A 14,393-nucleotide genomic window follows, 5' to 3' on the forward strand; every position below is an offset into this window, starting at 1 on the left:
AATGATTACAATAACATTGATTAAATAAATAAATAAATAAATAAATGATCATTCTATCGTTATTTTCCAAAAAAATTAGCTTTCATATATGCTCATTTTTAACGAATACACCATTCTACCACTTCCCATTACATAATGTGTTATACCCTATGTTATTATTTTAACTGTAATCGACATATCTAATCTTTAACGGCAATCAAATCTTCTATCGTCACTTCTTCAAAATTTACAAACTATTCGAAGATTTATCGCATCAAATGGTATACATTATATATCGCATCTAATTAAACTAGAGTAATATGGTCATTGTTTAAATTTTTTTTTATTGAATTGGGTGCATATGATATATTATTAATTTTGGAATGGCATATATGATATTTTTAGTTTTGCATGGGTATATATGATATTTTCAATATTTGTAATGGTATATATGAAATTGCCCCACTTAAATATAACCATCAAAATTTTAATCCAATGGCAAGAAATCTTCTCGGGCTTCTTACGAAAACACAAATTATTATTTCAACCTAGCTCTTATCAATAATTCAAATTGAACACATCTTTACTCTATAAGTCGTATACATATATGGTGTCATATATAAATTCTGTATAACTTTCACAGCTAGCAGTCTACATAGCCAGGTTTTTAAATGGCTAATTAAATCAATGGCCAACAAGTACGATTTACGGTTTAAGTTTTCTTATGATAGCTTTAAATAATAAATTATATTGCTACGAAATAAAACATTGGTTATTTATAACTTTTCTAAGAAGTGCATTGATAAAAATTTTAAAGACATTTCGTTTTGTTTTTGTCATTTCATTAAATTTATGTTAAAAACTAAAAGCCCTTCAAAAATTAGAAGTGTATTGTTTATTTAAAAAATTATAAAAACTATGATACAACGATTATGTGTTAACATTGTTTGACAAGTTTATAATTTATTATATATCGATTATTTATTAAACATTATATTTGGAGTTAGGGACCTTTTAAATTTTAAGATGTACCACTTTTATTACATGTTATACAAATAATGATGCATAAAATATTAAAAATGTAGGGGCAAATTAGTCTTTGCTCATTCAAAAATAAGTTACAATAATGGTTTTTAAACTTCAATCAAGTTTTGTTAATTTATTAAAATAGTTACACATTTCCCCCTAATTCTAAACCAACTACCCACACGACTCTTTAACGACCGTAACTTTTTAACTTTTTAATATTTTTTCTAAAAAACACCATAAAAACGAGCATTTTATTCTCTTTAATTTGAGTATGATATTGCTATAGTTTATTGAGTTTTAAAAAACTAACATGTTACGCGATTACCATTTATTATCGACAACTGGTCGGACATGTTCGGCTAATGGTGTTGGAACGGGTTAGATTGGAACATGTTAATACAAAAAGGGTTAATTTAGTTCATGTTGGGAAGAGTTTAGATCGAAAGGGTTCATGTCAAAACGGAATTCGGGTCGGAACTGGTCCGTCAATACGGATTGGGTTGAAAAATAGTTTATTTGAAATTACTATACATTTCATCTTTGCTTCTTGCTTGTCGCCACCAATTACGTGCGTTTAAGCATCGGTTATGTGGATAACATACCGAGTTGCTCACGTATAGACGTTATGTGACGCGCTTAGTGGCACCGGCTACACGTCCGATGCCACGTTAAATGCATACCATCGTCGGGTCACGTACGTACCGTTGCGAGGTTATAAATATACTAACACCAATTACGTTTGCACGTACACCGCTGCATCGCGCGGGTAACTGGTTAGTAATAATAAATATAAAGGATCCCTTGACAAACTGAAATATTAATTTTGATGTTGCTCCTCTTTCTACGTACTATACCCACTCTCGTTCTCAGCCATAAACTTAAGTTTCATACCCACTCTCGTTCTCAGCCATAAAATTGGCTTGAACATTGATTATTGACATGATATTGACCCACCACCCACGTTTTATGTGCATTTGCTAGGCCCTTGAATATCATTTATCACGATCTCATCGAATGAGGTTGATTTGGCATTGTGAAACGTGTTAAGTGTAGCGTGGTCCACGGAGTTGAAGGCCGAGCATAAGACGAATACGGTACGATATTTATACTGATGTTATGTTGGAAACATCATGGTACCAATACTGTTGGAGTACGGTATCATTTCGGTTTGTCACGCCACCGTGCTAACACTCTTTGTAGTCAGTGACGGACCCAGAAAATTTTTTCACAGGGATCGGAAATTTTAGGGATAATTTGTCAATCACTAAATATTGAATTTTTACTGTATCTTCCGGTCGGGTCACATAAAAAAAGGATAAATTAAATTATATATACAAAAATAAAATTACGTCAATCACGAGACGCATTGACGGCAACAAAGCCTTGAGTCAGTGAGCAAACACGCACCTATTTACGTATGAACTAAAAGTATGAATAAACTTTATATGTTTTTATATAAAGACAACGACAAAGCCAAAACTATATATATAAAATATCTTAATAAAAAATAAAAAGATAAAGTAAAAAAAATAACAAAACAAAATAAAAGAAACTAGTTAGTTCGATCAGGAATAGAAAAACTAAAAACAATATGTGGTAACTTGGGTTAAACTAAAGAATAATTTAATAAATAATTTATTATTTATGTACTAATAATAGGAAAAAAGAAATTGTTGGTATGATGTAATGGAATTAACGAAGGAATGGAATAGAGAATGGAATGGAATGAACAAATGAATTAAATGAATCATTACCATTTCATTATATTGTTTGATTACCACAAAGGAATGAAATGAACAATCACTTTACTATTATTTTATTATTAAATAGTAAACTATACACACATATTTTTTTATTAGTTAATGGGACGATAATAACATAATCCGATATAATAATAAAAAATATAATAATTATTATAATTAAATAATAGTTATACTATAAGAAATTAATAATAATAATAATAATAATTGTTGATTATTTCATTTCACTCCTTGAAATAATGAAAAAAACACCTATTACTAAGGAATGAAAAATGTTATATATGAAAGGATTTTCATTCCTTAGTAATAATTCATTCCATTGATGAAGACAACCAAACATGTTTTATTTTATTCCTTTGGAATGATTTATTTCATTACGCCTACCATTATCTCATACCAAATGCTACCTAAGAATGAAAAGTGTTATGGCATACGACCAATAAAATATAAAATACAATTAACTTCTCTTCCTCCATACCCACTCTACCTTCCCGCTGCAACCTTAAGCTCGCCGGAAAACTTTCCGATAATATTTCTTCTTTTTTTGTTATTTCTTTTCTCCTTCTTTTCTCAATGTTTCACATGGGTCAGTGTCAAAATTTTACAGGGGTCGATAAGAGTTTTTTCGTATATATAACACTAATTCTTTTTTTATCACAGGAGTCGGCCGAACCCTGTATGCAAGATGTAGATCCGCCTCTGTTTGTAGCTTACAATACAAATATATGTGTGTATACATATATATATATATATATATATATATATATGAATGAGTTAACGTACAAAATCGCTTAACGTACATTACGTATACGAAATACGTTCAAGGTTTAAAACACTAAAACGTTCAAGCCAAATTCTCAACCCTAAAACGTTCAAGGTTAAACATTTAAACGTTCAGGTTTAAAATCTGTAAAAACGTTCAGACAAAAAAACTTAAACGTTCAGGCTTAAATCCTGATACATTCAAGGTTAGAACCCATCATTCAAAACTCAAATTTGATCGATTGAAGCTTCAAATTGATAATTATTGAATCGATTTCAAAGAGTAACTAATTAATTGGCTTCAATTTCAATTTCAGTTCTTATCAAAAGCTAAACAAAAACCTATGAAACAATGGGAGCGGCGTTCGTGTTTTTCCAGCGAATTGCAGGACCATCGTTGTCGACTCTGGCGATGGTGAAAGTGTGTTGTTGCCGGCGAGTGGTGGATCGGTGGTGTGGAGATGGATTGAGGGAGGGCGACGGGGCAAATGAGTGTATTGTGTGATTTAGGGTTTCTGAAATCAACGTTCCATGTGCTCGTGTACATAATGTATGATAAGAAATTAATGTATCGAATCCTTTATCTATATATATATATAAACTTTATTGCGAATACAACTTTGTTTTTAAATCAATTTATGCGTAAATAAAAAAGAAAGCACGTCGCAATGTTATATTCCGAATTCTATAAATCAATACATTATATTATTAGAATAAGGAAAATAGTAACGGCGTCAATTTAAAAAAAAAACAAAAAAAAACAAAAACTAAATGTGACTTGGCTTTGATAACCCGTACGTTTATGTTTCGATTATTTGGATATTACTACTCGCAACCTCTGGAGAAAAATTATATCGAGACTATTCTAAAAAAGGTTAATTTTGCGTCATTTTTTTAGAGAAGCTAAATGTGAGATGATTATGATAGCAATGCATTTTGAGATAACTTTTGTTAGCATGTGCATTCACCGGCAGGGCCGGCTCTGAGAAAGCTAAAAAAAATTTGTGCCGAATGCGAAAAAATTTTTGGGTCTTAAGTAAAAAAAGTATTTTGTTGGGTTTAAACAATTTATTTTTTATATGGGTTTTTTTGTTATAATTTGTATAAAAATGGAATTAAACATGCCTCAAATGAGAGTAGAACCGGCAAACTTTGGTTGGGAGTAATACCCATTTGCCACAAAAAAAACAAAATTAGAAATTTCTGCTTTTACAAATGAAGTCCAGTTAATACGTATATAGACATATAGTTATATAAACATCTAATATATCTAGTTAAGCCCATAAGTAATGATGTTAAAATTAAAATATTTAAGCCTAAATTCTCAAGACGTTAAATTGGATATGGCTTTAAGCCTATTTTGATGTAAAAAGCTTAACCCACAACTAATTAAAATTAATTTTTTAACCTATAACAATAAGGAAAAAAAATAACTAGCAGCAATTCAATTTGGGAATGAGAAAGAACACTAAACGTTGGTCGTTTTACTATAACAATAAGCCTAAATTCTCAAGACGTTAAATTGGATAAAACTTTTACATTATAATTAGCCTTGAAAAGATTCAATACAATAATGCCTTAACGTACATTACGTACGCGAATCCATTTTTTCACGAATCGATCCATGAAATCACATCCAAACATCTCGGAACCATCAGTACATATCCAATCAATCATTTATTTACCGAAAAAAAACAGTTTTGAATGGTTAATCGATCAATTTTTCACTTTTTTTCACAGAGACCGTTTGTGAGCGTTTTCTGAGCGTTTTAGGTTTTTGCCTTTGGTTTTTGCCTTTGAGCGTCTCGCGTACCTACCCTACGTTAAGGCATTAGCGTACAACAACCGCACCCATAATTAGCCTATTATAATAACTAAATGGTTCAACATCTAATGACCTTCTTTTAAGTGTTTGAATTATTAATTTGAAATGTTTGGTGAACAAATATATAATTTCAAGAAGTTTGGTGTACTATATGTTGAGGTCAAGTTCATCGAAGCTCTATATAGATGCCATATCATTCCACTCTTGCGAAATAAAGCTCTTTTAACATTACAACCAAAGACGACCGAAGCTGACATGGTTATAACTTGGTTGTATTCTCGCCAGGCGTTTTCGATAACCGACGCCATATGGATCACCAAAAAAATGTTAAAAGAGTTTAAAGTAATGTCCAACCTTTTCTCCACAAAATACAACTTCAACATTACTTCCAATATAATATCCATGCCCATAATTTGAAGTTCAACATCGTCTCTCTTCCTAAATCAAACTCTCATGTCAAAAGTATACAATTCCAAATCACACTTGTCCTTCAACCCTGCAACCATCTAAATATCAAAAGAAAAGTCAATACTTTATTATTATTCAGAAAGATATGGTTTGTCATTTTATAACACTAAACTCTGAGACAATTAAGTTAGGCTATGTGTAGTGAAGAAGTTACAAAATGGGCCGAATTGCGCTACATGGCGCCCAGTCAGCAAAGAGTGGGTTTTTGTTTTATGGGTATAATGGTGCTGTATCCCCAATCCCCATATATATATATATATATCACACACACATATATAATAATAACTAGTCAGTTGCCCGCGCGATGCAGCGGTGTATGCGTAAACGCAACCGGTGGTAGTACGTTTATAACCTCGCAACGGTGATAAACAATATCATCCACGTAACTGATGTCTGAACGCGCGTAACTGGTGGCGACAAGCAAGAAGCAAAGATGAAATATACAGTAATTTCAAAACCCAGTCCGTTTTGACGGACATGTTCCGACTCGAAAATGTTTTAACCCGAAGCCCGACTTGACACGAACCCTTTCGATCTAAAGTCTAAACTCATCCTGACATGAACTAAGTAACCCTCTTTGTATTAGCCTGTTCCAATCTTAACCCGTTCCGACACCATTAGCCGAACATACTCGACTCATTGTCGGTAACATGTTAGTTTTTTAAAAATTAATAAACTATAGCAATACTATACTCAAATTAAAGAGAACAAAATGCTCATTTTTATGATGTAATTTTTTAGAAAAAATATTAACGTGTGAAAAAGTTACGGCCGTTAAAAACCGTGGGGTAGGTGGTTTATAATTAGGGGGGATATGTGTAACTATATAAAATATAAACAAACCTTTATTGAAGTTGAAGGACTATTATTATATATTAATTTTAGAATAAACAAAGACTATTTTACCTCTAAATTTTTAAAATTATATGCATTACCACTTGTACTATATGCAACAAGAGTGGTACCTCTTAAAATTTAAGAGGTCCCTCACTCCTATATTATATATAATAATAATAATAATAATAATAATAATAATAATAATAAACACAAACTCACAAACAGTCCTTGCCCACCCCCAACAACCCCCCCCCAAAAAAAAAAAAAAAAAAAATTATCCCAATATCGCCTAGGGGGGGCGGTGTTTCACAAATTTGTCGCCCCAAAACTCCCCAAATTGTCGCCCACTACGGATAGTCACATAGATTCAAAATTGTTTACATTTACTGCCAAACTTTATGCTTAATTGTGTTCATTAGTTTTATAGGCGGTTTCTTGTTATGATTTTCATCAATTAATATTTTTTAGAATGGCCTATTTTGCCAGGCCTAGTTTACATTGTTTGACCAGATACACAGCTTAAAACAAGTGTCCATCCGTTAACCAAATACCCTTAAATAACGATTGCCGTTGCTTGTAATGATGGCAAGGGCAAACAAGTAATTTAGACTGTGGTGAGGATAGAATACAAAAGAATTACCTTATAAGGACAACAATTGAGATTTGTGATCAATGCCATTGAAGATGAAAGTTCCACTCATAGGCACAAATTGTCGTGTAATAAGCTGCACGCAATTAAAACTTAAATTACATTCACTTGTTTAATCTAATAATAAGCTGTTTTGCTTATTAAAACTGTTTTATCTAATTATTCAGAAGTTGCTTATTCCAATCCAAACTAAGCAATCCCAAACATTACAACTCATAATTCAACGAGACCAAGAATGACCATCCCATAAAACCCAATGTTTGACTAGATATCTAAAATGCCTTTCAATTTAATACAAAGCATCATGAACCCACAAAACTCTATGCCAAAATCAAGTCAAAACGGGACGTGTCAGGTTGACAACCAACATTTTTTGACCAAATTTTTATGAATAGTTTGTGCCATATGATTGTCAATGTCAACTATGAAAACAAAACCTCATAGTGCACAACGATGCTATAATTTCTGAATAAAATTAAGATTTATTTTTATAATATAAACTTTAAGAGACTACCGATTTCCTTTTCAGCAATATTATTCAAGTTTTTCATTAAGGTCACCCAAGTATGCATCTTGTTGCGTGAGTGAGTGAGTGAATATTGACATCTCTATTCTATTATAATTTATAAATAAAAAAACAGCAAGTGAAATAACCTTGATAACTTCCTGTGATGCAACTCCACCAATATAAGCTGCAACTGTGTGTAACTCAGCAGCACCATAACGACACATTTCATTAATAAGGTCTTCCGTCAAAGTGGACCCGTTGCACCCCAAGTCACTAAGAAGACCAACTGCTGTAGTTTTTAATCTTGATATATCCTCATCCATTGCCCTGTACAAATACAAATAGTATAATTAATATGTTTGTGACATTGGTAGGTAGTAATGGAATGATGATGATGGATGTTACCCATCAAACTGCCCAGGGAAAGCATTATAGTTAGCTGAAAATCGATCAACAGCTCGAAGCAAAATATAGAATCCCACAGCAACACTGCCATTAACAAATGTCAATAACAAACTAATAAATAATAATAATAATAACAACAACAAATAACAATAACAATTACATTTTTCGAGGTTATGAATTTATGTTTGTGTTCTCAGCATAGTTGTCAATAGCGGTGATAGCGGGCGCTATAGCGCACTACGTAGCGATGCGACTATAGGCCGCTATATACTAAATATCGGTCATTTAGCGTGCTTATAGCGGTATTTAGGTTTTTTTTTTTTTTTTTTTTTTTAATATAAAAAATTGTAGAAACCTATCTTTTAGGCTTGTTTATCGACCAAACAGCTGCACCTTCCACAAGTTCCACCGTAAAAGCTTATTTTGTGGATATAAACCCTAATTATTTGCTTAAAAATTTTCTACTCCTTTATCGCTAAATATGAAATCATCATCATCATCATCGTACTCAGTATATCCCGCCAATAACAAAGCTATGGTAGGGTCTGAGGAGGGTAAGATGTAGACAGCCTTACCTCTACCCCATAGGGATAGAGAGGCTGCTTCCGGTGAGACCCCCGGCTCGATAGTAGTTTTGCATCAAGCCTTGGATATAAGGCACATAACACTCAATCATCGGGACACCGGCTGATTGGTGCATGTACCCTTGTCTTTCGGCTATCAACGCCACCACATGATGCCTGATTAACCTTCCGTCACTTTTAACGTTATTTTCACGAGATTAGTAAAATAACGTCAAAATTAGTGCAATTTCACTTTTGCCCACCCGTGGGTTCACACATATATACATTATATGCGCGCACCGCAAGCAGGCGTCTCGCTAAATATGAAATAGTAGTCGTTATTTACCGACTCGTCACTATTCGCTATTGACAACTATGGTTCTTAGTGTTGTTAAAAGTTATGAATTTGGGTTTAAAATTAAATAAAATTTTAAGACCAAATTATAAGTTGAAGATGGGGGCATTTATTCATTTTACTCACACCCGGGACCAAAACCACAACAGCCTATTCAGGAATTATTTAGATTTTAGGCTACATTAGAGATGATTTTTGTATCGTTTCGCAGACCATAAGGACAAAATATAATTTACTCTAATAATAATAATCAAGCATAACCATCAATAAGCAGTTTCCTTTTCCTTTCTTCTATATTTTCCCTAATGAAATACTATAAGATAAAAGTGATTAGAAATTTAGAATACCTGTACTCCTCGTCAGTCAGGTACTTTTGCAACTCAGGTAAAACTGGAGAGTTGAACTCTTCCTCAATGAGTTTATATCTGCATACCTGGAAAATGAAACAACAATTTACATAGACGAGGTCAAAAATCATGCATAGAGACGTGAGAGGTGGTATATGAGATATCTTACTAACTGTAAATAAATACGTACAGTGAATTTTCTTGCATTCTTACAGAAGCTTTTTATGACTGCTTTGGAAATGCTATATGGATCTCTGCCAATTCTTTTCAATATATTTCTAACATGTTGCTCTACCACAAGAAAACCAGCTTCAGCTTTGGCCTGATAGAGCTTTTGCAGGTTTACATATAACCTAGAAATGAATTGCCAGCACGTCTTGTTTAATGAAAAAACATCATGTGGTAAAAAGAAAGAAAATTGTATGCGGGGCCACACTATTAACTTTCTTCATAAGGTTACAAATATATTGAAATTACTATACAGGCCATTCATGCCTAATAAAGAAAATCCATCAAACTTTTAGGGAAAACAAATATACCCTTGTAATGATCCATCAAAAAGGAACAATTTGATATGAAAAACATTACTTTATAGTATGTATCTGCTTTCATTCATAACAAATTAAGCCAAAAACATGTCTACTAATAAGAACAATATATATTTGAAGAGGTTGTTTTGATCAACTTCCAGCATGTTTTTAAGCGTATAAGCTATAGTAGTCAAAAGGCGCTCAAGCAAGAAGCTTTCAAAAGCACAACCTGGGCACTTGCCTTTAGCTAGGCACAAGCAAGGCACTCGTAGGGTGATATAAAAAAAATTAATTGATTTTAAACCAGTTGGCTAGCCTTGTGACTTTGACTATCTAGGAATAAACAAAACTCTATACTACTTAGCTGGCCTGTAAAGTTGTTTAATTATCCTACTTTTGGTGAAAGAAGCAATGATCAATAGTGACTCACTCGGTAGAAGATGTCATATCCGGTATTGATCCCTCAAGTGGTGCCTCCCCACCACCTTCATTAGCAATGAACTCCTGCAATCAAGAATTATAATCACTGACCTAGAAGAAATTTTTTACAAAACTAAAATTGATAAACGCAAAATAAGAGTAATACGTGAATCACTACCTTTAATGCTGCCACCATCACCCAAAAATCTGATGAACCAGATTCGACGTCAGCATGTGGATCATCAAGTATACGTTTCAAATCTGAACCTGGAGTTTAAACGAATGTCTTTTGTTAATATTATCTGTGCTAGTCCTCATTACTTCATCTACACTTTTTCATTAACTTAAAGTTATAATCCATTAACATAGCATAAAGTGTAATTCATGCAAACAGAGCAACTGTCAAAAATACGATAGACTTCTCCTTAATTCGCACATAAGTGCCTAGACTTTATTTGTGCACAACTAAACCCTTGTGCGCTTAAAACCTAACAAAAAGCTCATTTTCATAAAGTTTAAAGACTTAATAATGCCACACACGCACACGCACAAAAAAAATGCAGAGTGCATCAGGGTTTTATCAGCATTTTCCCATAGTATATACAACAAAAAAATAATTGATTCAAAATGATAATTCCAGAACATACAGCTAGACCCCTTCAGTAGAAGATTATGTTACAGTTATTTTATGTACTTACTGATTCCTTTTGAGGCAAAAACTTTGAACGAGGCCTCAATAGCCTCTTTATAATTGTCCTCATCCGTTGCAACCATTTTCGCTTTTACTAAATCCTACAAGTTCCAAAGTAACAGTTTTAAAAATACTGAGACATAAGAAGAAAAAATTGGGTAATTAAGTAAAAACCTTGAATTCCTTTTTCTCTTCCCTAGTTGATGGCAGCTTTCCACCATGACTTTTAGCCCACTCCTCTGCCATCTTCACAAGAATTAAAATGTATGGCACATGTTTATGGACTACAGGATCAGATGTATCTAAGTCGATGTTCTCGGTAAACCTAAAACAATGTACGAAATTAATAGCTGGTATACAGAAGTATAAAACTACTTCCAGTCAAATGCAGCACAAACTCATAAAAATACCAACTTTTTAAGTTCAGGCCATGGATTGTTTAACCGAAGATCATCCAAAAAATGATCAGGCTTTGACTCAATCACCGCATGTTCCTGTCACATAATGAAAAACAAGATTACGGTCATTGACTTGTTGTATAAAAAAGTCAACATTTGACCTGTATTGATAATGAAACTACATGAACATCCTTGAATTTCATATATACTAACTGTAATCTCATATTTACTGTTTCAAAACAAAAAAAATACCATATCTACTCATCCCATGGTAAAAATAAGACCAATCACTTATATCAAAATCAACATGTATAATTGAACAAACAAATAAAAATTTAACATTATTACTTGGTTTCGTCTCAGCATATAATGTTCTGTTCGTTTATTTGAGAAACAAATTGTAAAATGATCTTATTCAAATCTTATTTACTATGAAATAGGTAAATATAAAATATTTAGATTAAATTCAGAAGGGCATACACGCATACTAATGGAAAATATTCCAAAAAAAATTCACATGTACCTTGACACTGATTCGAACAAACCCACTGAGGCCATATGAGCGTGCAAATATTAACATAACATTTGCATCACGACAAATGTGGTCCAACTTCACCATAGAATCTTCAACCAGCTGAATTTAAAACAACAGTTAGAAAAACTTACTATGACAAACCATAGATGGATGATAAAGATAAATCAAAAAACTTTATACAGCATCTGTTGTTGATAATCATAGAATGTTAAGCTAAAGTGATCTACCTGAGTGGCTACAACCAATGTGAACTGAGAAAAAAATGAAGGATTTGTCTCAATTAAAGTGACTGGATGTTCTTCAATAAATTTGGCTTTAACGGCATCATTTAGTTCCTGAAGAAAAGCACAAACACATTTTGCCTTTGGGTGTCCAAGACTTGACTCATTGACTGTGAACATAAGAATACATCAATAATAATAATCATAATAATAATAAGGTATATTGGTTTTTATTAATCCCAACTATCATCTTTTAGTCGTTGTCGGTCCCAAATAACAAATTGGCTGCTGACAGTCCCATCTTATTAACGTACTTGTTCCGCAACTAACAGAACCCTAACGCCGTTACTTGCAGGTCACCAGAAAAACGCTTTTGACCGGAAAAGTCACATTTTTTACCGAAAAACTCAACTTGAACACCACCACCAACCAACCAAAAACCACCACTTGAGCACCACCAACCGATTCCGACAATGGTTCTAGAGTTCCAACAACCTCAATGGTTGATCCAGGCTTTTACTAGAAAAAGTTTCCTAAAGGTCAAATGTTGAGTATTCTAGAAAAAAATGTGAGTTTTCCAGCGACCTACAACTAACGTCGTTAGAAGAATCATAGTTGTCAATAGCGAATAGTGGTAAACAGCGACGGGTCACCTATATGCTACGTAGCGATTAGCGGTAAATAACGACCGCTATTTCATAATTAGCAATAAAGAAGTAAAAAAAAATTTTACTCTAAATATCGCTATAATCTATAATCACGTTAAATGACCAATATTTTAGTATATAGCATATCACCACAATTGACAACTATGAGAAGGATTCTGTTAGTCACGGACCGTTGGGACCGTTTTTACTCTAAATATCGCTATAGTTGGGACCGGCAGCGACCAATAGTTGGGATTAATAAAAACTGATACACCTAATAACAATAATAATAATAATAATAATAATAATAATAATAATAATAATAATAATAAAGTTGAATAAAGAAAAACATACCCATAAAATTATTTCCAAGGTCAGCGAATTCGACTTTAGAAGCATCGACAACAGTAATACTTCCAATACCAGCAAGAACAAGGTTTTTGAGTGTTTCGGAACCAGTGGGTCCACAATTAAGCAAACATATGCTGGCTTTCTCAAGTGCAGCTTGGCCTTGCTCACCCCAGATCCTGTATATTGAAATGTGTATTTATCATGTTAATAATAATAATAATAATAATAATAATAATAATACCTGAGTTGACGATCGTATTTGGTTTTTGCTTCCACGGCCATTGCTAGCTCAGTTGTAGTTGTAGTTGTAGTTGTATAATTATAATACTAACTAACTGAATAAATAAATAGCTATTGGATTGGATTAGATTACTGGCTCAATGCGGATTAAACGAATGAATGAATGAATTTTGATTTCTGAGATGGTGCGTATTTTGACCTAATTCTCTAGGACCCGCCTTTAAGCCTATTTTGATGTAAAAAGTAAAAAATATAAGCCCACAACTTATTAAAATTTGGGACGGTCTATATATATTGTGTTTCATAAAAATACATATAAGTTCTTTTTTATAAAAAATCGGGTCTTGCGGGGGTGTTGGGCATAGGGTCGTTAGCCCAGTTACAATTGTTTAAACCTAAAACAATTAGAGAAAATAACTAGCAGCAATTCAATTTGGAAACGAGGAAGAAGACTAAATGTCATTGATTGCAGTAACCAAAACTGACCCGATCTGAATCATACTGAAAAAATAAATATATGGCGATGGTCAGCTGACTCAAAAATATGTTATGTGAAAAAAATATTAGACTAGCTAGCACATTACTATTTACAAATCAGTTTTAAAGTTTTAAGAAAGAAAAAAAATGATATAACCCGGTTTTAAGAAAAAAATGTATATATGAAGATGTAAATGAAAAGTAGACACGTCGCAATAGTGTACTTGGAATTTTATAAAACTTTGTATATTAAAAGTTAGTAAAACAACAAAATATGCTCAAAATTAATTATAAAGGTAAAATAAAGTAATTAAATATTGAAAAGTGCATGTATACCTATAGGCTATACATACTCAAAAGACTTAATTATTCATGGTTTGGTATATATAGTTTAGA

At 32.6% G+C, this 14,393-nt stretch overlaps 1 protein-coding gene across 3 annotated transcripts; it reads right to left on the minus strand.

Annotated features, from left to right (window-relative positions):
* Nucleotides 1–5,675: 5,675 nt before the first annotated feature.
* LOC143537497 (NEDD8-activating enzyme E1 regulatory subunit AXR1-like) lies at nt 5,676–13,685 on the minus strand. Of its 3 annotated transcripts, none has more exons than XM_077031253.1 (15): nt 13,522–13,685; nt 13,284–13,456; nt 12,289–12,452; nt 12,050–12,160; nt 11,543–11,622; nt 11,303–11,453; nt 11,136–11,229; nt 10,616–10,704; nt 10,448–10,521; nt 9,678–9,840; nt 9,488–9,573; nt 8,223–8,306; nt 7,964–8,144; nt 7,301–7,385; nt 5,676–5,861 (listed from the first exon to the last, which is right to left on the minus strand). In XM_077031253.1, exons 1-14 carry the CDS (start codon nt 13,560–13,562, stop codon nt 7,302–7,304), a joined length of 1,575 nt encoding a protein of 524 aa, XP_076887368.1. In that variant the 5' UTR covers nt 13,563–13,685; the 3' UTR covers nt 5,676–5,861; nt 7,301. The 3 variants fall into 3 exon arrangements, with proteins under 3 accessions (XP_076887368.1, XP_076887370.1, XP_076887369.1); XM_077031255.1 differs by having other exon boundaries at nt 10,448–10,518; nt 10,613–10,704; XM_077031254.1 differs by lacking the exon at nt 5,676–5,861 and having other exon boundaries at nt 7,159–7,385.
* Between the last annotated feature and the right edge of the window lie 708 nt (nt 13,686–14,393).

This window comes from Bidens hawaiensis, unplaced genomic scaffold (assembly GCF_021521415.1).
Source record: "Bidens hawaiensis isolate Kalapana, Puna unplaced genomic scaffold, B.hawaiensis_p1.1 tig00011192_1, whole genome shotgun sequence".
In the NCBI taxonomy this organism is placed as follows: Eukaryota; Viridiplantae; Streptophyta; class Magnoliopsida; order Asterales; family Asteraceae; genus Bidens; species Bidens hawaiensis.

Bases quoted from the DNA above. Each gene is read 5' to 3' on its own strand.
- LOC143537497 (XM_077031253.1), bottom strand. From the start codon at position 13,562: ATGGCCGTGGAAGCAAAAACCAAATACGATCGTCAACTCAG. The intron at 13,457-13,521 runs GTATTATTATTA...TTCAATATACAG, and splicing joins AAATACGATCGTCAACTCAG to GATCTGGGGTGAGCAAGGCC. The intron at 11,623-12,049 runs GTACATGTGAAT...ATTATGTGACAG, and splicing joins TTGTTCGAATCAGTGTCAAG to GAACATGCGGTGATTGAGTC.